Genomic DNA, 27,743 nt, shown 5'->3' with positions numbered 1-27,743 from the left:
AATAAGTATATTCTCACTAATAACAAGTGCACTTTTCTTGGTAGGAAAAAAGACATTTTTGCTCAATATGTTGAAAAATATTCTTAAATGAAGTAAATGCTAGTGCCATTATCTTGACATAATGAGATGCACTCGGCATCATGATTTTTTTTTTCATGCTTGAAGTAGGAAATGATGACTTTAAAGGCCTACTGAAATGAAATGTTTTTATTTAAACGGGGATAGCAGATCTATTCTATGTGTCATACTTGATCATTTCGCGATATTGCCATATTTTTGCTGAAAGGATTTAGTATAGAACAGCGACGATAAAGATCGCAACTTTTGGTATCTGATAAAAAAAAAGGCTTGCCCCTACCGGAAGTAGCGTGACGTAGTCAGTTGAACATATACGCAAAGTTCCCTATTGTTTACAATGATGGCCGCATGAAGTGAGAGAGATTCGGACCGAGAAAGCGACAATTTCCCCATTAATTTGAGCGAGGATGAAATATTTTTAAATGAGTAAAGTGCAAGTGAAGGACTAGTGGGGAGTTGAAGCTATTCAGATAGGGAAGATGCTGTGAGAGGCGGGGGTGACCTGATATTCAGCTGGGAATGACTACAACAGTAAATAAACACAAGACATATATATACTCTATTAGCCACAACACAACCAGGCTTATATTTAATATGCCACAAATTAATCCCGCATAAAAACACCTCCTAGCTAGCTCCTAGCTACTAGCTCGAGCTAGTTATAGCTCGAGCGGGTAATATGGACGGGATCCTGTATATATAACCCGCCAATACAATTCAAACACCTGCACAACACACACACTCACTCAGCCCAAACAACCGTTCACCTAACCCAAGGTTCATAAAGCTTATATATTTAATCAAAGTTACGTACATGACACGCACGTACGGGCAAGCAATCAAATGTTTGAAAGCGCGCGGGTGGGACCTGATATTCAGCTGGGAATGACTACAACAATAAATAAACACAAGACATATATATACTCTATTAGCCACAACACAACCAGGCTTATATTTAATATGCCACAAATTAATCCTAATGCTAGCTCCTAGCTCCTAGCTACTAGCTCGAGCTAGTTATAGCAAGCGATCAAATGTTTGGAAGCGCAGCTGTGTACTCACGTTATCGCAACTGTGTATCCAAATCAAAGTCCTCCTGGTAAGAGTCTAAGTTGTCCGAGTTCTTCCATCTTGACTGCATCTTTCGGGAATGTAAACAAAGAAGCGCCGGCTGTGTATGTGTTGTTGCTGACTTCCCTCGCAAAATAGACGCTTCGCACCGACAACTTTCTTCTTTGCTTGCTCAGCTTCTTTCTCCATAATGCAATGAACAAATTGCAACAGATTCACCAACACAGATGTCCACAATACTGTGGAATAATGACATGAAAACAGAGCTATTTCGTATTGACTTCAATGGTGTCCGAATACTTCCGTTTCAATGATTGACGTCACGCGCATACGTCAACCCTCAGAGGCATTTCGAACCGGAAGTTTAGCGGGAAATTTAAAATGTCACTTTATAAGTTAACCCGGCCGTATTGGCATGAGTTGCAATGTTAAGATTTCATCATTGATGTATAAACTATCAGACTGCGTGGTCGCTAGTAGTGGCTTTCAGTAGGCCTTTAAAAAAGTAGTTTTATACTTGTGAGTGTTGATGACACAGCTTTGCAACAGTTGATATTCTAGTTTCAAGCATGTTTTACTCAATATAGGTCATAACATCTCAGCAACAAGCTGTAATATCTTACTGAGATCATTTAGGACCAAAAACACTTAAAAAACAAGTAAAACACTAACAAAATCTGCTTAGTGAGAAGAATTATCTTATTAGACAGAAAATAAGTAAATATCACCCTTATTTGAGATATTTAATATTACTTACATTTCATTTTTTGCAGTGTAGGAAGAAGCAAAGCTTATTTACTTAATTTAATACCCCCATCCCGTGCATCCATGATAGATCATAGTAAGAAAGGAAGGACAAAATGATGTAATAACAAATATTTTTTGTGCTTGTTTTCATATAAATCATGAGATCTTTAGTAAAAATGTGGTTAACAAAGACTCTTTGTCATGCGAGTGACTCATTTGATTCTGCGGGCATTACCTTGGCCACAGACAGCGCGTGCTCCTTGTGCAAATGGTTCACGTCGGCTTCGTGTTTGGCCTGGAACTTCTGTAAGGTCTGCTCAAACAGCACGCTCTGCTCGTCTTTGTCTTTCTGCAGGACCATAAACCTGTGGACCAGGTCAGAGTATCACAGGGCGGTTCAGAAATATTAATATTCTAACGCAAGGGTCACCAACGCGGTGCCCGCGGGCACCAGGTAGCCCGTAAGGACCAGATGAGTAGCCCGCCGGCCTGTTCTAAAAATAGCTCAAATAGCAGCACTTACCAGTGAGCTGCATCTATTTTTTAAATTGTATTTATTTACTAGCAAGCTGGTCTCGCTTTGCCCGACATTTTTAATTCTAAGAGAGACAAAACTCAAATAGAATTTGAAAATCCAAGAAAATATTTTAAAGACTTGGTCTTCACTTGTTTAAATAAATGCATTAATTTTTTTACTTTGCTTCTTATAACTTTCAGAAAGACAATTTTAGAGAAAAAATACAACCTTAAAAATGATTTTAGGATTTTTAAACACATATACCTTTTTACCTTTTAAATTCCTTCCTCTTCTTTCCTGACAATTTAAATCAATGTTCAAGTAAATGTATTTTTTTTATTGTAAAGAATAATAAATAAATTGTAATTTAATTCTTCATTTTAGCTTCTGTTTTTTCGACGAAGAATATTTGTGAAATATTTCTTCAAACTTATTATGATTAAAATTTAAAAAAATTATTCTGGCAAATCTGGAAAATCTGTAGAATCAAATGTAAATCTTATTTCAAAGTCTTTTGAATTTATTTTAAAATTTTTGTTCTGGAAAATCTAGAAGAAATAATGATTTGTCTTTGTTAGAAATATAGCTTGGTCCAATTTGTTATATATTCTAACAAAGTGTAGATTGGATTTTAACCTATTTAAAACATGTCATCAAAATTCTAAAATTAATCTTAATCAGGAAAAATTACTAATGATGTTCCATAAATTATTTTTTTAAGTTTTTGTCTTCTTTTTTTCGGTTGAATTTAGAATTTTAAAGATTCGAAATTGAAGATAAACTATGTTTCAAAATTTAATTGTCATTTTTTTCGTGTTTTCTCCTCTTTTAAACCGTTCAATTAAGTGTAAATATCATTAATTATTAATAATAACAGAGTTAAAGGTAAATTGAGCAAATTGGCTATTTCTGGCAATTTACTTAAGTGTGTATCAAAATGGTAGCCCTTCACATTAATCAGTACCCAAGAAGTAGCTCTTGCTTTCAAAAAGGTTGGTGACCCCTGTTCTAACACAATGTCAAGGTCATCACTCTATTTCCTGTCTAGGTCAACCCTCTTCAGACCTTCTGTTAGCCTCCTGCAGTTCGACATTGATGGATGCAAGGTGGATCTCCAGCTGGACCTTCTCCTGTGTCGCTTTCTGACACAAGGCGTTGCTTTTCTCTACTTCCACAGACTGCTGCTTGGCTTGCTGCTCCAGCTCACACACAATTTGCATCTGCAAAACCACAAACACATAAAGTTAAAGTACCAAACACACTGCAAAATGTCAGCGTTCAAAAACAAGAAAAAAACCAAAACAAAAATGAGGTATTTTATTTGAACTAAGCAAAATTATCTGCCAATAGAACAAGAAAATTCGGCTTGTCAAGACTTTCCAAAACAAGTAAAATTAGCTAACCTCAATGAACCCAAAAATACCTTAAAATAAGTATATTCTCACTAATAACAAGTGCACTTTTCTTGGTAGAAAAAAAAAGAGACCTTCTTGCTCAATATGTTGAAAAATATTCTTAAATGAAGTAAATGCTAGTGCCATTATCTTGACATAATGATATGCGCTCGGCATTACATTTCTTGAAACCAGCAAACTTATCAATCAATGTTTATTTATATAGCCCTAAATCACAAGTTTATACTAAAAACTAATTTATTGTTCTTAATGGAAAGGCAACAAGGCAAGCACTTGTTACTCTCGGGGTCTCCTAGCCGCTCGGGCAAATCATATTGTCTAAAAATTTAATTTTCCATCGATAACATGACATCATTGCGCCAAGTGTGTGCTCTTTCAGTCAATTAGTGCGCATATATACAGCCCGGCCCCCGGCCAAAATGTTTTTAATTGTAATTTTGAGGAATTTATCTGAATGTGCATGAACTATTTCTGTTCAAAATTGTTTGAAATGTTAAATATTTAATTATTAACTGTCTGTTTACTGTACTGTGCCAACTGTACTACTATATGAGTACGTGTTTTCTATTGTTTCATTGAAAATAAAACCGCAAGGTCCATTTGGCTGTCATCTGTTTTAATTATGAGACACAATTGTGTCAAAATCATGATTTTTTTTTTCATGCTTGAAGTAAGAAATGATTACTTTTAAAAAAAAGTAGTTTTATACTTGTGAGTGTTGATGACACAGCGTTGTGTGACGACCTGGTCGCATAAAGATGCGGATGTGGTTCTCTCAGGAATGCAGATCGAGCTTCGGACACAGCTTGCAGGTAAGAAATGATTCATCAAAACATAAATCAGACAGGAACAAAGAAAAAGGTGCTCATAGCACTTAAGGTACAAAACTGAAGGACTAGCGTGGGAGCTAGCAAGCCAAAATAGCCTAGTGCTCAAGAGCAGGAAACAAAAGTCGTCAACTGTTGTGTGAAAACAAACTAGCGAGCCAGACCGAGTGAGGCCAGCGCATAGCCCTCTGATTAGCGCCCGGGAAACAGGTGCGAGTCCCGAACACTAACCAGAGGCAGGTGTGAGCAATCTGCAGTCATGGCAACAGAAACTAACAAAACTCAAGGTGCTGAAAACACACGTGACAAGAAAACATAAACAGAAATATGATCCGGGCAGCGGATCATAACACTTTGCAACAGTTGATATTCTAGTTTCAAGCATGTTTTACTCAATATAGGTCATAACATCTCAGCAACAAGCTGTAATATCTTACTGACATCATTTAGGACCAAAACACTTAAAACAAGTAAAACACTCTAACATAAAATCTGCTTAGTGAGAAGAATGATCTTATTAGACAGAAAATAGGCAAGTATCACCCTTATTTGAGATATTTCAGGTGTGGCTAAATTATCCTCTGCATTTGACCCATCACCCTTGATCACCCCCTGGAAGGTGAGGGGAGCAGTGAGCAGCAGCGGAGGCCGCACCCGGGAATCATTTTTGGTGATTTCACCCCCAATTCCAACCCTTGATGCTGAGTGCCAAGCAGGCAGGTAATGGCTCCCATTTTTTTATAGTCTTTGGTATGACTCGGCCGGGGGTTTGAACTCACAACCAACATCCATTATTCCACAACTTCTGTCACATCGTGGTGAGGGATGACCTGTTTTGGGGTTGTCTGGCAAACTTCCTGTTTTATTTTGAAAATTCTAATCCTCCTCTCGTTTCAGGCCACTTGCCCTTCCTCCTGTGTCACTGGTCTGATGTCTCTCCTGATTGCCTGATTGTGCCCACCTGTGTCACCCTCCCTCATGTGTATATAGTCCAGGGGTCACCAACCTTTTTGAAAGCAAGAGCTACTTCTTGGGTAGTGATTAATGCGAAGGGCTACCAGTTTGATACACACTTAAATAAATTGCCAGAAATAGCCAATTTGCTCAATTTACCTTTAACTCTATGTTATTATTAATAATTAATGATATTTACACTTAATTGAACGGTTTAAAAGAGGAGAAAACACGAAAAAAATGACAATTAAATTTTGAAACATAGTTTATCTTCAATTTTGACTCTTTAAAATTCAAAATTCAACTGCAAAAAAGAAGAGAAAAACTTAAAAAAATAATTTATGGAACATCATTAGTAATTTTTCCTGATTAAGATTCATTTTAGAATTTTGATGACATGTTTTAAATAGGTTAAAATCCAATCTACACTTTGTTAGAATATATAACAAATTGGACCAAGCTATATTTCTAACAAAGACAAATCATTATTTCTTCTAGATTTTTCAGAACAAAAATTTTAAAAGAAATTCAAAAGACTAAATAAGATTTAAATTTGATTCTACAGATTATCTAGATTTGCCAGAATAATTTTTTTGAATTTTAATCATAATAAGTTTGAAGAAATATTTCACAAATATTCTTTGTTGAAAAAACAGAAGCTAAGATGAAGAATTAAATTAAAATGTAATTATTATTCTTTACAATAAAAAAATAAAATTACTTGAACATTGATTTAAATTGTCAGGAAAGAAGAGGAAGGAATTTAAAAGGTAAAAAGGTATATGTGTTTAAAAATCTTAAAATCATTTTAAGGTTGTATTTTTTGTCTAAAATTGTCTTTCTGAAAGTTATAAGAAGCAAAGTAAAAAAATTTATGAATTTATTTAAACAAGTGAAGACCAAGTCTTTAAAATATTTTCTTGGATTTCCAAATTCTATTTGAGTTTTGTCTCTCTTAGAATTAAAAATGTCGAGCAAAGCGAGACCAGCTTGCTAGTAAATAAATACAATTTAAAAAATAGAGGCAGCTCACTGGTAAGTGCTGCTATTTGAGCTATTTTTAGAACAGGCCAGCGGGCTACTCATCTGGTCCTTACGGGCTACCTGGTGCCCGCGGGCACCGCGTTGGTGACCCCTGTACTAGGTCATCAAATCAGTGTCAGTTGATTCGGTCCATAGGTTGCCTGTAGGGATTTTTAATGTCCAGCAGATGTCAGTATTTAGTGACACAGTATCGACACAGTATCAATACAGTTTTGCAATGTGTCGAAACGCTTCATGAGGCCTCATCAACCCATCACTGCCTTGAACCAAGTTCGATAAGTATTGTCTCGCTTTATTTATTGATTCCTTTGTTCCCTCTGAGAGAGTGATTTTCTTTTGCTAAAATTTTTTGGTCAAGTCTTTTTGTATCAATTTTCATAGTGCCTTGTCTTCCTTTTTTCCCTCCTGGAGCGCTTTTAGTTTTCAGGCTTCTCAACACTTTATACATACTTTCTGTTTATAAGCTTCTCGACTTCTTAGCATGAGTGCATTACCTTTTTGTAGATTGTTATAGATTGTTGTTGTTTTTTTGTATTCGACTCATATAGAACTTTTTGGCTATTGCCTTTTCCTCCTTATGGAGTGATTTTCTGTTTATTGCCTTATGTCCTATGCTAATATCCTATAGTTGCTCGAATATATCATAGATCAGGGGTCACCAACGCGGTGCCCGCGGGCACCAGGTAGCCCGTAAGGACCAGATGAGTAGCCCGCTGGCCTGTTGTAAAAATAGCTCAAATAGCAGCACTTACCAGTGAGCTGCCTCTATTTTTTTAATTGTATTTATTTACTAGCAAGCTGGTTTCGCTTTGCTCGACATTTTTAATTCTAAGAGAGACAAAACTCAAATAGAATTTGGAAATCCAAGAAAATATTTTAAAGACTTGGTCTTCACTAACTGACAAAGAAACAGATAACATATTTGGTGTCTGGTTCAAAGTGTGACATGATTTATTTAAAAAATTTGAGAGTTGACTTTTGTATTTTACATGAGTTATTATTTGTACAAACATGGTGCAAAGTAATTCATGATTTGTTCAAAAATGTTAGTGGCTAGCTAGTTAAAATGGGATATTGTGATTTCACAAGACTGTCTTAGAAGTGATCATTTGAAAATGTTCAATTTGAAAAATGTGCACTTAGAGAAAATATAAAAATAAAGTGTTGCATATTGATATTTATCTGTTTCTATATATATTTATTGTGAGAAATCATTAAGATGATCAGTGTTTCCACAAGGATAAATATCATTAATTATTAATAATAACATAGAGTGAAGGTAAATTGAGCAAATTGGCTATTTCTGGCAATTTATTGAAGTGTGTATCAAACTGGTAGCCCTTCGCATTAATCAGTACCCAAGAAGTAGCTCTTGCTTTCAAAAAGGTTGGTGACCCCTGTCATAGATAAATAGATTTTGTAGCTACTTTCTTTAATCACTCTGTCCTAGAGACAGCAAAGAATTATCTAAATAAAGTCTGAGTCAATTGTCACTCTTCTGCATCTGAGTCCTCATTTACGCCAAGACATAAAAACTTTCTCTGCATTAAAGTGTGCATCTTTAGCTGTAGCTGTTTGGAGTCTGAACTCGCGGTGAGGTCGCCTGCAAATAAACTCTTTTACACTGACTTCCCCTCCAAGATATGTGAGTCATCAAACTGCAACAACGTCTTTGCTATACAAACTGTGCCAAAGGTCACAGCAGCAGCATGGGAAGAACCTCCTCATGTCCTAGAAGTCTTTGCATTTATTTTCTCACTTAAAAAAAGCTCAGCTGCAGCAGGTTCTCAAGTGCTTAGGGCTGGAACTTTAAAACCATTATGCTACCATGCAACTAGAGATGATAAAGGGGTAAAATGTAATATCGGAAATTATCGGTATGGTTTTTTTTATTATCAGTATCGTTTTTTTTATTTTTTATTATTAAATCCACATAAAAAACACAAGATACACTTACAATTAGTGCACCAACCCAAAAAACCTCCCTCCCCCATTTACACTCATTCACACAAAAGGGTTGTTTCTTTCTGTTATTAATATTCTGCTTCCTACATTATATATCAATATATATCAATACAGTCTGCAAGGGATACAGTCCGTAAGCACACATGATTGTGCGTGCTGCTGCTCCACTAATAGTACTAACCTTTAACACTTCATTTTACTCATTTTCATTAATTACTAGTTTCTATGTAACTGTTTTTATATTGTTTTACTTTCTTTTTTATTCAAGAAATTTTTTTTAATTTAGTTATCTTATTTTATTATTTTTTTTAAAAAAGTACCTTATCTTCACCATACATGGTTGTCCAAATTAGCCATAATAATGTGTTAATTCCACGACTGTATATATCGGTTGGTATCGGTTGATATCGGTATCAGTAATTAAAGAGTTGGACAATATCGGAATATCGGATATCGGCAAAAAGCCATTATCGGACATCCCTAATATATATATATATTTTTTTTTTGTTGAAATAGGGACAGATACAGAAACACAGATATCTGACACAGTTATCCAATGTATGCATCATAGTGTTTGTAGCCAAAGCTAATTTACAACACTTGTCCCCAACAACAACAACACAGATCTAACATCATTAAAATAGGAAAATAAAAAGAATGAGGCAAAGAGTCGATAATAATGATAATAGTAATACAGACAAATTGCAAACTACATAAAAGCCAATAATAATAATAATAATTAGAGATGTCCGATAATATCGGTCTGCCGATATTATCGGCCGATAAATGCGTTAAAATGTAATATCGGAAATTATCAGTATCGTTTTTTTTTATTATCAGTATCGTTTTTTGTGTGTTTTTTTTAATTAAATCCACATAAAAAACACAAGATACACTTACAATTAGTGCACCAACCCAAAAAACCTCCCTCCCCCCATTTCTTTCTGTTATCAATATTCTGGTTCCTACATTATATATCAATATATATCAATACAGTCTGCAAGGGATACAGTCCGTAAGCACACATGATTGTGCGTGCTGCTGCTCCACTAATAGTACTAACCTTTAACAGTTCATTTTACAAATTTTCATTCATTACTAGTTTATATGTAACTGTTTTTATATTGTTTTACTTTCTTTTTTATTCAAGAAAATGTTTTTAATTTATTTATCTTATTTTATTTTATAATTTTTTTTTAAAAAGTACCTTATCTTCACCATACCTGGTTGTCCAAATTAGACATAATAATGTGTTAATTCCACGACTGTATATATCGGTTGATATCGGTATCGGTAATTAAAGAGTTGGACAATATCGGCATATCGGATATGGGCAAAAAGCCATTATCGGACATCCCTACTACCAACCTGTCCAACTTAAATTGTAGGCGATACTCTGCAAAAACTGAAATCTAAGCGATATCACATGACGATTATATCTTCACATTTAGAAGTGTATGAAAACAAGCATGTTTGTTGTGGTTATCTGGTTGGTGTTGTTCATGCGGCTGTAGCTAATCTTGATGGTGTTGCGGTTTTATGGAGCTTGTGATGCCTTGAGAAGTGCTTGTCTACTAGTGCTACGTATTTGTGTCCGATATTGGTACCGACGTTGTTGCTGAAGGGGGTGTTACACCAGAGGATGTTGTTGTTGTTGCGTTTGTTAGTTGTGGTAGGTTTGTATCGTAAGTAATCCAATCCACTTTATTTATATAGCACATTTACACAACAAGAATGTTTATAGTATGTAGGGCTGGGTATCGGTACTCGATACCTTTCAGGTATCGACCGAAACAACCCGATACCAAGTAGTATCGAAACTGTGTCTGTCAAACGACACCTGCAATCAGTTCTTTTTGTACCCAGATCAACAAAAAATTACTAAAATCACATAATATCTACGGCTTTTCACACACACAAGTGAATGCAAGGCATACTTGGTCAACAGCCATACAGGTCAAACTGAGGGTGGCCGTATAAACAACTTTAACACTGTTACAAATATGTGAACCCGCACCAAACAAGAATGACAAACACATTTCGGGAGAACATCCGCACCGTAACACAACATAAACACAACAGAACAAATTCCCAGAACCCCTTGCAGCACTAACTCTTCCGGGACGCTACAATATACCTCCTCCCCCCCACCTCAACCTCCTCATGCTCTCTCAGGGAGAGCATGTCCCAAATTCCAAGCTGCTGTTTTGAGGCATGTTAAAAAAAAAAAAAGCACTTTGTGACTTCAATAATAACTTGAGTTGACTTATTTTGGAAAACCTTGTTACATTGTTTAATGCATCCAGCGGGGCATCACAACAAAATGAGGCATAATAATGTGTTCATTCCACCACTGTATATATCGGTATCGCTTGATATCGGAATCGGTAATTAAGAGTTGGACAATATTGGAATATCGGATACCAGCAAAAAAGCCATTATCGGACATCTCTAGTAAAAACATCATCTATGCAACATTTTGAGCAAAGAACCACCATTACATGTTGTGTAAACCAGTGGTCCCCAACCACCGGGCCGCGGACCGGTACCGCAAAAGAAATAAAAAAATAAAAAATAAAAATAAAACATTTTTTATTTTTTGTTATTAAATCAACATAAAAAACACAATATATACATTATATATCAATATAGATCTATATTGATATATATACATTATATATAGAGATGTCCGATAATATAGGCCTGCCGATATTATTGGCCGATAAATGCGTTCAAATGTAATATCGGAAATTATCGGTATCGGTTTTTTTATTATCAGTATCGTGTTTTTTTTGTTTGTTTTTTTAATTTTTTTTTTATTAAATCCACATAAAAAACACAAGATACACTTACAATTAGTGCACCAACCCAAAAAACCTCCCTCCCCCATTTACACTCATTCACACAAAAGGGTTGTTTCTTTCTGTTATTAATATTCTGCTTCCTACATTATATATCAATATATATCAATACAGTCTGCAAGGGATACAGTCCGTAAGCACACATGGTTGTGCGTGCTGCTGGTCCACTAATAGTACTAACCTTCAACAGTTCATTTTACTCATTTTCATTCATTACTAGTTTCTATGTAACTGTTTTTATATTGTTTTACTTTCTTTTTTATTCAAGAAAATGTTTTTAATTTAGTTATCTTATTTTATTATTATTTTTAAAAAGTACCTTATCTTCACCATACCTGGTTGTCCAAATTAGCCATAATAATGTGTTAATTCCACGACTGCATATATCAGTTGGTATCGGTTGATATCGGTAATTAAAGAGTTGGACAATATCGGAATATCGGATATCGGCAAAAAGCCATTATCGGACATCCCTAATATATATATATTTTTTTTGTTGTTGTTGAAATAGGGACAGATACAGAAACACAGATATCTGAAACAGTTATCCAATGTATGCATCATAGTGTTTGTAGCCAAAGCTAATTTACAACACTTGTCCCCAACAACAACAACAACACAGATCTAACATCATTAAAATAGGAAAATAAAAAGAATGAGGCAAAGAGTCGATAATAATGATAATAGTAATAATACAGACAAAGTGCAAACTACATAAAAGCCAATAATAATAATAATAATTAGAGATGTCCGATAATATCGGTCTGCCGATATTATCGGCCGATAAATGCGTTAAAATGTAATATCGGAAATTATCGGTATCGTTTTTTTTAATTATCAGTATCGTTTTTTTTGTGTTTTTTTTAATTAAATCCACATAAAAAACACAAGATACACTTACAATTAGTGCACCAACCCAAAAAACCTCCCTCCCCCATTTACACTCATTCACACAAAAGGGTTGTTTCTTTCTGTTATTAATATTCTGCTTCCTACATTATATATCAATATATATCAATACAGTCTGCAAGGGATACAGTCCGTAAGCACACATGATTGTGCGTGCTGCTGGTCCACTAATAGTACTAACCTTTAACACTTAATTTTACTCATCTTCATTCATTACTAGTTTCTATGTAACTGTTTTTATATTGTTTTACTTTCTTTTTTATTCAAGAATTTTTTTTTAATTTAGTTATCTTATTTTATTATTATTTTTAAAAAGTACCTTATCTTCACCATACCTGGTTGTCCAAATTAGCCATAATAATGTGTTAATTCCACGACTGTATATATCGGTTGGTATCGGTTGATATCGGTATCGGTGATTAAAGAGTTGGACAATATCGGAATATCGAATATCGGCAAAAAGCCATTATCGGACATCCCTAATATATATATATATTTTTTTTTTGTTGAAATAGGGACAGATACAGAAACATAGATATCTGAAACAGTTATCCAATGTATGCATCATAGTGTTTGTAGCCAAAGCTAATTTACAACACTTGTCCCCAACAACAACAACAACAACAACAACAACAACACAGATCTAATATCATTAAAATAGGAAAATAAAAAGAATGAGGCAAAGAGGAGTCGATAATAATGATAATAGTAATAATACAGACAAAGTGCAAACTACATAAAAGCCAATAATAATAATTAGAGATGTCCGATAATATCGGTCTGCCGATATTATCGGCCGATAAATGCGTTAAAATGTAATATCGGAAATTATCGGTATCGTTTTTTTTTTTTTTATCAGTATCGTTTTTTTTGTGTTTTTTTTAATTAAATCCACATAAAAAACACAAGATACACTTACAATTAGTGCACCAACCCAAAAAACCTCCCTCCCCCATTTACACTCATTCACACAAAAGGGTTGTTTCTTTCTGTTATTAATATTCTGCTTCCTACATTATATATCAATATATATCAATACAGTCTGCAAGGGATACAGTCCGTAAGCACACATGATTGTGCGTGCTGCTGCTCCACTAATAGTACTAACCTTTAACAGTTAATTTTACTCATTTTCATTCATTACTAGTTTCTATGTAACTGTTTTTATATTGTTGTACTTTCTTTTTTATTCAAGAAAATGTTTTTAATTTATTTATCTTATTTTACTAATTTTTTTAAAAAGTACCTTATCTTCACCATACCTGGTTGTCCAAATTAGGCATAATAATGTGTTAATTCCACGACTGTATATATCGGTTGATATCGGTATCGGTTGATATCGGTATCAGTAATTAAAGAGTTGGACAATATCGGCATATCGGATATGGGCAAAAAGCCATTATCGGACATCCCTACTACCAACCTGTCCAACTTAAATTGTAGGCGATACTCTGCAAAAACTGAAATCTAAGCGATATCACATGACGATTATATCTTCACATTTAGAAGTGTATGAAAACAAGCATGTTTGTTGTGGTTATCTGGTTGGTGTTGTTCATGCGGCTGTAGCTAATCTTGATGGTGTTGCGGTTTTATGGAGCTTGTGATGCCTTGAGAAGTGCTTGTCTACTAGTGCTACGTATTTGTGTCCGATATTGGTACCGACGTTGTTGCTGAAGGGGGTGTTACACCAGAGGATGTTGTTGTTGTTGCGTTTGTTAGTTGTGGTAGGTTTGTATCGTAAGTAATCCAATCCACTTTATTTATATAGCACATTTACACAACAAGAATGTTCATAGTATGTAGGGCTGGGTATCGACCGAAACAACCCGATACCAAGTAGTATCGAAACTGTGTCTGTCAAACGATACCTGCAATCAGTTCTTTTTGTACCCAGATCAAGAAAAAATTACTAAAATCACATAATATCTACGGCTTTTCACACACACAAGTGAATGCAAGGCATACTTGGTCAACAGCCATACAGGTCACACTGAGGGTGGCCGTATAAACAACTTTAACACTGTTACAAATATGTGAACCCACACCAAACAAGAATGACAAACACATTTCGGGAGAACATCCGCACCGTAACAACATAAACACAACAGAACAAATACCCAGAACCCCTTGCAGCACTAACTCTTCCGGGACGCTACAATATACCCCCCCCGGCCCCCACCTCCCCAACCCCGCCCACCTCAACCTCCTCAGGCTCTCTCAGGGAGAGCATGTCCCAAATTCCAAGCTGCTGTTTTGAGGCATGTTAAAAAAAAAAAAAAATGCACTTTGTGACTTCAATAATAACTTGAGTTGATTTATTTTGGAAAACCTTGTTACATTGTTTAATGCATCCAGCGGGGCATCACAACAAAATGAGGCATAATAATGTGTTCATTCCACCACTGTATATATCGGTATCGCTTGATATCGGAATCGGTAATTAAGAGTTGGACAATATTGGAATATCGGATACCAGCAAAAAAGCCATTATCGGACATCTCTAGTAAAAACATCATCTATGCAACATTTTGAGCAAAGAACCACCATTACATGTTGTGTAAACCAGTGGTCCCCAACCACCGGGCCGCGGACCGGTACCGCAAAAGAAATAAAAAAATAAAAAATAAAAATAAAACATTTTTTATTTTTTGTTATTAAATCAACATAAAAAACACAATATATACATTATATATCAATATAGATCTATATTGATATATATACATTATATATAGAGATGTCCGATAATATAGGCCTGCCGATATTATTGGCCGATAAATGCGTTCAAATGTAATATCGGAAATTATCGGTATCGGTTTTTTTATTATCAGTATCGTGTTTTTTTTGTTTGTTTTTTTAATTTTTTTTTTATTAAATCCACATAAAAAACACAAGATACACTTACAATTAGTGCACCAACCCAAAAAACCTCCCTCCCCCATTTACACTCATTCACACAAAAGGGTTGTTTCTTTCTGTTATTAATATTCTGCTTCCTACATTATATATCAATATATATCAATACAGTCTGCAAGGGATACAGTCCGTAAGCACACATGGTTGTGCGTGCTGCTGGTCCACTAATAGTACTAACCTTCAACAGTTCATTTTACTCATTTTCATTCATTACTAGTTTCTATGTAACTGTTTTTATATTGTTTTACTTTCTTTTTTATTCAAGAAAATGTTTTTAATTTAGTTATCTTATTTTATTATTATTTTTAAAAAGTACCTTATCTTCACCATACCTGGTTGTCCAAATTAGCCATAATAATGTGTTAATTCCACGACTGCATATATCAGTTGGTATCGGTTGATATCGGTAATTAAAGAGTTGGACAATATCGGAATATCGGATATCGGCAAAAAGCCATTATCGGACATCCCTAATATATATATATTTTTTTTTTTGTTGTTGAAATAGGGACAGATACAGAAACACAGATATCTGAAACAGTTATCCAATGTATGCATCATAGTGTTTGTAGCCAAAGCTAATTTACAACACTTGTCCCCAACAACAACAACAACACAGATCTAACATCATTAAAATAGGAAAATAAAAAGAATGAGGCAAAGAGTCGATAATAATGATAATAGTAATAATACAGACAAAGTGCAAACTACATAAAAGCCAATAATAATAATAATAATTAGAGATGTCCGATAATATCGGTCTGCCGATATTATCGGCCGATAAATGCGTTAAAATGTAATATCGGAAATTATCGGTATCGTTTTTTTTAATTATCAGTATCGTTTTTTTTGTGTTTTTTTTAATTAAATCCACATAAAAAACACAAGATACACTTACAATTAGTGCACCAACCCAAAAAACCTCCCTCCCCCATTTACACTCATTCACACAAAAGGGTTGTTTCTTTCTGTTATTAATATTCTGCTTCCTACATTATATATCAATATATATCAATACAGTCTGCAAGGGATACAGTCCGTAAGCACACATGATTGTGCGTGCTGCTGGTCCACTAATAGTACTAACCTTTAACACTTAATTTTACTCATCTTCATTCATTACTAGTTTCTATGTAACTGTTTTTATATTGTTTTACTTTCTTTTTTATTCAAGAATTTTTTTTTAATTTAGTTATCTTATTTTATTATTATTTTTAAAAAGTACCTTATCTTCACCATACCTGGTTGTCCAAATTAGCCATAATAATGTGTTAATTCCACGACTGTATATATCGGTTGGTATCGGTTGATATCGGTATCGGTGATTAAAGAGTTGGACAATATCGGAATATCGAATATCGGCAAAAAGCCATTATCGGACATCCCTAATATATATATATATTTTTTTTTTGTTGAAATAGGGACAGATACAGAAACATAGATATCTGAAACAGTTATCCAATGTATGCATCATAGTGTTTGTAGCCAAAGCTAATTTACAACACTTGTCCCCAACAACAACAACAACAACAACAACAACACAGATCTAATATCATTAAAATAGGAAAATAAAAAGAATGAGGCAAAGAGGAGTCGATAATAATGATAATAGTAATAATACAGACAAAGTGCAAACTACATAAAAGCCAATAATAATAATTAGAGATGTCCGATAATATCGGTCTGCCGATATTATCGGCCGATAAATGCGTTAAAATGTAATATCGGAAATTATCGGTATCGTTTTTTTTTTTTTTATCAGTATCGTTTTTTTTGTGTTTTTTTTAATTAAATCCACATAAAAAACACAAGATACACTTACAATTAGTGCACCAACCCAAAAAACCTCCCTCCCCCATTTACACTCATTCACACAAAAGGGTTGTTTCTTTCTGTTATTAATATTCTGCTTCCTACATTATATATCAATATATATCAATACAGTCTGCAAGGGATACAGTCCGTAAGCACACATGATTGTGCGTGCTGCTGCTCCACTAATAGTACTAACCTTTAACAGTTAATTTTACTCATTTTCATTCATTACTAGTTTCTATGTAACTGTTTTTATATTGTTGTACTTTCTTTTTTATTCAAGAAAATGTTTTTAATTTATTTATCTTATTTTACTAATTTTTTTAAAAAGTACCTTATCTTCACCATACCTGGTTGTCCAAATTAGGCATAATAATGTGTTAATTCCACGACTGTATATATCGGTTGATATCGGTATCGGTTGATATCGGTATCAGTAATTAAAGAGTTGGACAATATCGGCATATCGGATATGGGCAAAAAGCCATTATCGGACATCCCTACTACCAACCTGTCCAACTTAAATTGTAGGCGATACTCTGCAAAAACTGAAATCTAAGCGATATCACATGACGATTATATCTTCACATTTAGAAGTGTATGAAAACAAGCATGTTTGTTGTGGTTATCTGGTTGGTGTTGTTCATGCGGCTGTAGCTAATCTTGATGGTGTTGCGGTTTTATGGAGCTTGTGATGCCTTGAGAAGTGCTTGTCTACTAGTGCTACGTATTTGTGTCCGATATTGGTACCGACGTTGTTGCTGAAGGGGGTGTTACACCAGAGGATGTTGTTGTTGTTGCGTTTGTTAGTTGTGGTAGGTTTGTATCGTAAGTAATCCAATCCACTTTATTTATATAGCACATTTACACAACAAGAATGTTCATAGTATGTAGGGCTGGGTATCGACCGAAACAACCCGATACCAAGTAGTATCGAAACTGTGTCTGTCAAACGATACCTGCAATCAGTTCTTTTTGTACCCAGATCAAGAAAAAATTACTAAAATCACATAATATCTACGGCTTTTCACACACACAAGTGAATGCAAGGCATACTTGGTCAACAGCCATACAGGTCACACTGAGGGTGGCCGTATAAACAACTTTAACACTGTTACAAATATGTGAACCCACACCAAACAAGAATGACAAACACATTTCGGGAGAACATCCGCACCGTAACAACATAAACACAACAGAACAAATACCCAGAACCCCTTGCAGCACTAACTCTTCCGGGACGCTACAATATACCCCCCCCGGCCCCCACCTCCCCAACCCCGCCCACCTCAACCTCCTCAGGCTCTCTCAGGGAGAGCATGTCCCAAATTCCAAGCTGCTGTTTTGAGGCATGTTAAAAAAAAAAAAAAATGCACTTTGTGACTTCAATAATAACTTGAGTTGATTTATTTTGGAAAACCTTGTTACATTGTTTAATGCATCCAGCGGGGCATCACAACAAAATGAGGCATAATAATGTGTTAATTCCACCACTGTATATATCAGCATCGCTTGATATCGGAATCGGTAATTAAGATTTGGACAATATTGGAATATCGGATACCAGCAAAAAAGCCATTATCGGAAATCTCTAGTAAAAACATCATCTATGCAACATTTTGAGCAAAGAACCACCATTACATGTTGTGTAGACCAGTGGTCCCCAACCACCGGGCCGCGGACCGGTACCGCAAAAGAAATTAAAAAATAAAAAATAAAAATAAAACATTTTTTATTTTTTGTTATTAAATCAACATAAAAAACACAATATATACATTATATATCAATATAGATCTATATTGATATATATACATTATATATATATATATACATTATATATATCGGCCGATATATGCGTTAAAATGTAATATCGGAAATTATCGGTATCGGTTTTTTTATTATCGGTATCGTTTTTTTTTTTTTTTTTTTTTTTTTTTTTGTTAAATCAACATAAAAAACACAAGATACACTTACAATTAGTGCACCAACCCAAAAAACCTCCCTCCCCCATTTACACTCATTCACACAAAAGGGTTGTTTCTTTCTGTTATTAATATTCTGCTTCCTACATTATATATCAATATATATCAATACAGTCTGCAAGGGATACAGTCCGTAAGCACACATGATTGTGCGTGCTGCTGCTGCACTAATAGTACTAACCTTTAACACTTAATTTTACTCATTTTCATTCATTACTAGTTTCTATGTAACTGTTTTTATATTGTTGTACTTTCTTTTTTATTCAAGAAAATGTTTTTAATTTATTTATCTTATTTTACTAATTTTTAAAAAAAGTACCTTATCTTCACCATACCTGGTTGTCCAAATTAGGCATAATAATGTGTTAATTCCACGACTGCATATATCGGTTGATATCGGTATCGGTTGATATCGGTATCGGTAATTAAAGAGTTGAGCAATATCGGAATATCGGATATCGGCAAAAAGCCATTATCGGACATCCCTAATTATATATCAATATAGATCAATATAGTCTGCAGGGATACAGTCCGTAAGCACACCTGATTGAATTTCTTTATGAAAAAAAAAGAAAAATAATACCCCCCCCCCCCCCCCCCCCAACCCCCCCTCCGGTCCGTGGGACACATTTTCAAGCGTTGACCGGTCCGCAGCTACAAAAAGGTTGGTGACCACTAGGGATGATGTTTGATAAGGAATTATCGAGTTCGAGCCTATTATCGAATCCTCTTATCGAACCGATTCCTTATCGATTCTCTTATGGAGTCCAGATAGGTTGTTGTATATGGAAAAAAACACACAATATTTGGTTTAACAAAAGCTCACTTTTATTACATAATAAAAAAATAAAATCTAATAAATAAATAAATATTGACTGTTACCCACCTAAAAAAATAAAATAAAATAAATAAATATTGACTGTTGTTACCCAAAGTATATTAAGTGGGATTTTTCAGAGAAACAAATATATACAGTAACACAAAAACAAGCTGTCTCTGTGATCACTATAGGTGTATAAATAATAATATAGTGTTAAATAAAATCAGTCCCTTGGGCACAAAACTGGAAATAATACAGCTCTCCAAAAAGTGCACTTCTGCTGCTATTGGAACATAACTGTTTGTTATGATGCTTTGACATTTTTGCACTTTATTTCTTTATTGAAAGAACATTCTATGAAGAGAAAAGTTGTTTGCAAATGTGCTTACAAAGCTAAAAAAAAAAGAAATACACTTTGAGTTAACATTATTTCTGTATAGGGGGAAAGATGTTATGAGCTAGGTAATATAACAACTACACTACCCAGCATGCAACGGGAGTTACGAGCATGCGCGGTAGCCCCGAAAAGTGTTGCATGTTGCCACGCTGTGAAAGTAAACGTCAACAACTCAGCCAACACGCCTCGTCTGCATTATTTATAATTAGACAGACAACACATCTACAGTGTGATTTTGTAACGTTTACAAGGAAAGAAAAACAAAAGTTAAAAAAGGGAGATATGTAGTATATATATGTATGTGCTGCGGTTGTTTTAAGAACGTTGCGACAGCTGCCGTAAAGGAGGTGCGTTGCTAGCCTGGTTGCTATGTTTCCGGTTGGTGGTAAAAGTGTTGGTCATGTGTTTTACCCTGCTCAAATCTCTCAGTAAAGTTATTCGATGGATTATAGCTTTTGTTTTGAACTTTATTACACCTTGGAGCGCTTTTTCCCGTCCATTGTTTTCCTGCTTTCGCTATCTGCGCCTAATGACTGAGCTACGTGACGTCATTTCTTGTGATGTCCCACGGAGCATTTCCGGTTGGGACGGGATTCGAATAAAGAATCAACTCGTTTCCTTTACTATAGTGGTCTCGATAACGGGTACCGGTTCTCAAAAAGGGATTCGAGTCCGAGGACTCGGTTTTATTTCTTATCAAACAACCGGGAAAACCGGTTTCGAGTATCATCCCTAGTGACCACTGATGTAGACCACAAGGAAGTCTTTTACATTTACAAAAAAAAAATCATAATATGACCCCTTTAATGCGCCTTATAATACGGTGCGCCCTATGGTTCGGAAAATACGATAATCAACCAAAAAGTTAATTGTTAAATACCTCTGATGTAAATAATATATGTACAGTATGTAACAACGTCTGTTATGTTCAGTATTATAATTGATTGTCAAGTGCTTTATTCTGCTTTTCCGCCCCTTGTTATTGAACAGAAATACAGTTTCTTTGTCTGCTGCGTGTCTTTATATATTTGTGTATATGACAGCATGGAATGCTGTACGAGCAGGCTGATAAAGAGGATGTGATTAAAGATGGTGTGTGCGGGTAGATGTGAACGATGACAGAGGCAGGCGATGACAGGAGAGATGGTAAAGGAGAGTGGTGCATAAGAGAAAGAAGGACGCTTGTGCTTTGGTGTTAGTAAGACAGAAACAAGAAGGCTGTGTTTCGCAGGCGGGCACACGTGACACGTTTGCTCTCTGGCAGGAGATGAGAAGAAGCACCTGTCCAAACTCTGGCTGGTACACCTGGACACTCTCAGTGGGAGCAAATTACATCCACTAATTAGGTGTTGCCCATGTGAATTACTGGGTGTGAACTACATAAGTTACATTTCAAAAAAGTCTTTGAAGATAAAAAAAAATGTTGAATGTGTGAGAAAAAAGAAAAGAAAAAAAGACATCAACCAGATGACAGCCTGGATCCCTCATCTCATAACTTTGATGTCCTTGGTGTGGATGCATGCAAACATGCACATTTAATCACAGTAGAGGACGTGCAATTGATGTTTTTTGATATTTTTTAAGGAAAAGAAACTCTTGAAATCACACAAAATATTGACCGGTCACGCATGATGTCATGCGAGATGTCAATGTGTCATCATTAGGGATGTCCGATAATGGCTTTATTCCGATATTGTCCAACTCTTTAATTACCGATACCGATATCAACCGATATATGCAGTCGTGGAATTAACACATTATTATGCCTAATTTGGACAACCAGGTATGGTGAAGATAAGGTACTTTTTAAAAAAATTAGTAAAATAAGATAAATAAATTAAAAACATTTTCTTGAATAAAAAAGAAAGTAAAACAATATAAAAACAGTTACATAGAAACTAGTAATTAATGAAAATGAGTAAAATTAACTGTTAAAGGTTAGTATTATTAGTGGAGCAGCAGCACGCACAATCATGTGTGCTTACGGACTGTATCCCTTGCAGACTGTATTGATATATATTGATATATAATGTAGGAAGCAGAATATTAATAACAGAAAGAAACAACCCTTTTGTGTGAATGAGTGTAAATGGGGGAGGGAGGTTTTTTGGGTTGGTGCACTAATTGTAAGTGTATCTTGTGTTTTTTATGTGGATTTAATTTTTTTTTAAAAAGAAAAAAGATACCGATAATAAAAAAAACGATACCGATAATTTCCGATATTACATTTTAACGCATATATCGGCCGATAGCCGATATTATCGGACATCTCTAGTCATCATGCATGCTTTTGCTTTTTTGCTACATTTAACAAAAAAAGGAGGAGTAGACTTATCGATAACTGCTAGTTGTTATCAAAGTTCATGTTATGCACTTTGTAAATTAAAATCAAATAATTAACCATTAAAATATTTAAATCAATTAAATGAATTAAATTAATTTGTTTTCTTTCCTAAACTTGTGCGACAATTAATGACATGCATGAAGCACATTTAAGATTTTTTCATTTATTTGTTGGAAGTAAGGTTGTCTCGATACCAATATTTTGGTACCGGTACCAAAATGAATTTTGATACCGGTACCAAAATGAATTTTGATACTTGTCAATACTTTTTGATACTTTTTTAAATAAAGGGGACCACAAAAAATGGCATTATTGGCTTTATTTAAACAAAAAATCTTAGGGTACATGAAAAATATGTTTATTATTGCAATTTAGTCCTTAAATAAAATAGTGAACATACTAGACAACTTGTCTTTTAGTAGTAAGTAAACAAACAAAGACTCCTAATTAGTCTGCTGACATATGCAGTAACATATTGTGTCATTTATACACCTATTATTTTGTACACATTATTAAGGACAAGCTGTAAAAATGGATTATTAATCTACTTGTTCATTTACTGTTAATATCTGCTTATTTTCTCTTTTAACATGTTCTATCTACACTTCTGTTCAAATGTAATAATCACTTATTCTTCTGTTGTTTGATACTTTACATTAGTTTTGGATGATACCACAAATTTAGGTATCAATCCGATACCAAGTAGTTACAGGATCATACATTGGTCATAATTTAAGTTCTCATGTGTCCAGGGACATATTTCCTAAATTTATGAATATAATATGAATAAAAAAATGATTTTGTGACGATAAAAAAAATATGGATGTAATCATAGTAGTATCGACTAGATACGCTCTTGTACTTGGTATCATTACAGTGGATGTCAGGTGTAGATCCACCCATGGCATTTGTTTTCTTTGTGACACCGGTGAACTATTGTATCCTCATATAGCATGTTTAGCTATTCCTCGTCCTGCAGTGATAACGATACTTGTAAGAAACTTACTTTATTTGTCGCCATGGAGTCGAGGATTAGTGATTTTGAAGAAGCTAAAACACTGACGATCGCGGATGGACATTAGCCGCTAAAGCAGCTCTTCCTGAGGGTGTTTCAGTGTTATAACTTCACCTTTATCTTTACTTTTTACACCAAAATGTGTGCGTTCTTCCTTTTCTGTCTACACACTGTGTCTGCTTGTAAGTACTCTCTGTGTGTGCTCTGCTGAACATGCTCCTCTGCTCGTAAAACTAGTAATGTCATGGCGTGACGACGACACGCCGTCATGCCTGTAAAAAAAAATATGGCGAACCGGTACTTTTCAGAGTATAGATCAGGGGTCACCAACGCGGTGCCCGCGGGCACCAGGTAGCCCGTAAGGACCAGATGAGTAGCCCGCTGGCCTGTTCTAAAAATAGCTCAAATAGCAGCACTTACCAGTGAGCTGCCTCTATTTTTTAAATTGTATTTATTTACTAGCAAGCTGGTCTCGCTTTGCCCGACATTTTTAATTCTAAGAGAGACAAAACTCAAATAGAATTTGAAAATCCAAGAAAATATTTTAAAGACTTGGTCTTCACTTGTTTAAATAAATTCATTAATTTTTTTACTTTGCTTCTTATAACTTTCAGAAAGACAATTTTAGACAAAAAATACAACCTTAAAATGATTTTAGGATTTTTAAACACGTATACCTTTTTACCTTTTAAATTCCTTCCTCTTCTTTCCTGACAATTTAAATCAATGTTCAAGTAATTGTATTTTTTTATTGTAAAAAATAATAAATACATTTTAATTTAATTCTTCATTTTAGCTTCTGTTTTTTCAACAAAGAATATTTGTGAAATATTTCTTCAAACTTATTATGATTAAAATTCCAAAAAATTATTCTGGCAAATCTAGAAAATCTGTAGAATCAAATTTAAATCTTATTTCAAAGTCTTTTGAATTTCTTTTACATTTTTGTTGTGGAAAATCTAGAATAAATAATGATTTGTCTTTGTTAGAAATATAGCTTGGTCCAATTTGTTATATATTCTAACAAAGTGTAGATTGGATTTTAACCTATTTAAAACATGTCATCAAAATTCTAAAATGAATCTTAATCAGGAAAAATTACTAATGATGTTCCATAAATTCTTTTTTTAATTTTTTCAAAAAGTTTCGAATTAGCTAGTTTTTCCTCTTCTTTTTTTCGGTTGAATTTTGAATTTTAAAGAGTCGAAATTGAAGATAAACTATGTTTCAAAATTTAATTGTCATTTTTTTCGTGTTTTCTCCTCTTTTAAACCGTTCAATTAAGTGTAAATATCATTCATTATTAATAATAACATAGAGTTAAAGGTAAATTGAGCAAATTGGCTATTTCTGGCAATTTATTGAAGTGTGTATCAAACTGGTAGCCCTTCGCATTAATCACTACCCAAGAAGTAGCTCTTGGTTTCAAAAAGGTTGGTGACCCCTGGTATAGAGTATAGTACCGTTTTTGATTCATTAGTACCGCAATACTATACTAGTACTGGTATACCGTACAACCCTAGTTGGAAGTAGTTTTTAACTAAAAGTTAACCTATTTTTCCAATTGTATGACAGTTAATGTGAGATTGCTACTAAAAAGACAAATACAGGTTTTAGATTGGCAGCAGTTTGACGCTAAAACAGATCATTCCAGTTCTGTAATTTTCAATAAGGAAAAGGAAATCAAATTTGGTTTGATATCCAAACAAATACGGCCACAGAAGCTCCACCATTTACTAATGAAAGCACTTTTTTGAGGAAAATCCTACTAAAAAGTTCCATGAAACGAGTTTGCTGGATTAACAACAACAAATTAACACACGACTTTGACCTATTCTCTACCTTAACACCAAAAATGGCCATATCTTTATTCTGACCTATTTCTATGTGGCAGATGGAAAATGGACTCCAATCAAGTGATGGCCTGGCGCAACACTTCAAAAGATACCGGCTTGTCTTTTATGGTCAGGCACCCACTCAGTCACTGTGTCTGCAGAGATAACATTCATGCACATACAGTATCTCCATGTTCTCATATCTACACTCCCTTCCTTCATATTCTGTGTAGGGGAGCATTAACTGTTACATTTCACTGGAACTGTGTGGAGTAAATATGAATAAACTACATAACAAATCAATACGGAAGATAAACCTTTGCAAAATGAAAGACTTGGAGACATGTTGACATTTAGATACAGCGACTGATAACTCATCTGAGATAAGTTCACTTTGAACATACTTTATTGTGTGCGTGTGTGTGTGTTCTTGTATTTCTAGCCTTCTTGAGACATGAAGAAGGAAAAGTATCTTCCACATGAGGAGGTGTGAACAAGTGATGACATAAATCATGGTCCCAATAACATTGCATCTAATAGAGAATGTCTCATTTGCTGGTGACTACTATCAAAATGAGGGTGGTCCCAAAAAGGAGGGATTTTTCACATTGACTGTGTGTCGCTTTTAAAAGTGCTCCCCCTCTGGTCAACATATGAAATAACAAGTGTGTGTAAGAAATTGAAATGCGCCCCCTTGAGCCAAAATTCATTTAAAAAAATAAATAAATATGTATATAGAGACATACTGTAATAACCTGAAGTAAATAATGGAGATCAAAATCCAATTACAAATAAATAAATAAATAAATTGACAAAAAGTAGTCTTTTTCTCACAATGTGTCGACTTTTTACTTATAAAATTGGGAACAATTTCTCATATTCTTTCTGTTTCTGTAATATTGCAATATTTTCTTGTAAAATTATTACTTTTTAAGGAAAAATGGTTACATTTGTCATATACAATTCTGGCTTTCATCACAATGTTACCAATTTTTTGTTGTTCTTGTAAAACAGTGACTTTTTTGAGTAAAATTATGATTTTTTTTCATAATTTTGCAGAATAAAATTCTGATTATTTTTATATTGCCCAAATTTCAAAGTTTTCTTATAAAATTGTGACTTTTGTCGAGTAAAATTACGACTCTTTTCATAAAATTGCCACAATTTTAAGCTTTTCTTGTAAAATTGCGACTGTTATTGAGTAAACTTCCAACTTTTATTATACTATTGCACAAATGTTCAGTTATTCTTGTAACATTTTGACTTGCGTTGAGTAAAATGACGACTTTTATTATAATACTGCCACAATTCTAAGTTTTTCTTGTGAAATTGTGACCTTTTTGTGAGAGTCCAACTAATTTTTCACAACAACCTTTTTTATATTTGCATAGTATGTATGTATTATTCATGTTGTAAATACACATCTTTATATATCTAGAAAGGCTGGTCCTAAAGAGGGAGGCGTTTTTCTCAGGTCTCAAGAAGGTAAAAAATACAAGAATGTGCATGTGTGTGTGTGTGTGTGTGTGTGTGTGTGTGTGTGTGTGATCTTGTATTTCTAGCCTTCTTGAGACATGAAGAAGGAAAAGTATCTTCCACATGAGGAGGTGTGAACAAGTGATGACATAAATCATGGTCCCAATAACATTGCATCTAATAGAGAATGTCTCATTTGCACCCCCTGCTGGTGACTACTATCAAAATGAGGGTGGTCCCAAAAAGGAGGGATTTTTCACATTGACTGTGTGTCGCTTTTAAAAGTGCTCCCCCTCTGGTCAACATATGAAATAACAAGTGTGTGTAAGAAATTGACATGCGCCCCCTTGGGCCAAAATTCATTAAAAAAAAAAAAAGAAATATGTATATAGAGACATACTGTAATAACTTGGAGTAAATAATGAAGATTAAAAACCAATTACAAACAAAAAATTCAAAAAAATAAATAAATGAACTATAAGCAGTGTTTTTCTCACAATGTGTCGACTTTTTTCTTACAAAATTGGGCACAATTTCTCATATTCTTTCTGTTTCGGTAATATTGCGATATTTTCCCGTATAATTATGATTTTTTTTGTAAAAGTATTACTTTTTAATGCAAAATGGTGATTTGTTATACATTTTTTTTACTTTTATCGCAATAATGCCAATTTTTCTGTTGTTCTTATAAAATAGTGACATTTTTTAAATAAACTTATGACTTTTGTCACAATTTTGCCGAGTGAAATTCCGAT

General features: G+C 34.2%; 1 protein-coding gene across 2 annotated transcripts in view; it reads right to left on the bottom strand.

The window, feature by feature from the left end:
• The window catches only part of LOC133642566 (centrosomal protein of 112 kDa-like), a 212,218-nt gene that overhangs the window by 86,462 nt on the left and 98,013 nt on the right, over window positions 1-27,743 (bottom strand). For both annotated transcript variants that reach the window (XM_062036834.1, XM_062036833.1), the window contains exons 13-14: window positions 3,479-3,633; window positions 2,132-2,261 (exon numbers count right to left, since the gene is read on the bottom strand). In XM_062036834.1, the coding sequence (XP_061892818.1) occupies window positions 2,132-2,261; window positions 3,479-3,633 (285 nt within the window). The remainder of the gene's footprint in view (window positions 1-2,131; window positions 2,262-3,478; window positions 3,634-27,743) is intronic.

This window comes from Entelurus aequoreus, linkage group LG25 (genome assembly GCF_033978785.1).
Source record: "Entelurus aequoreus isolate RoL-2023_Sb linkage group LG25, RoL_Eaeq_v1.1, whole genome shotgun sequence".
In the NCBI taxonomy this organism is placed as follows: Eukaryota; Metazoa; Chordata; class Actinopteri; order Syngnathiformes; family Syngnathidae; genus Entelurus; species Entelurus aequoreus.
Note: the sequence above shows the minus strand (reverse complement) of the source record. Positions and strands in the feature narration are given on the sequence as shown.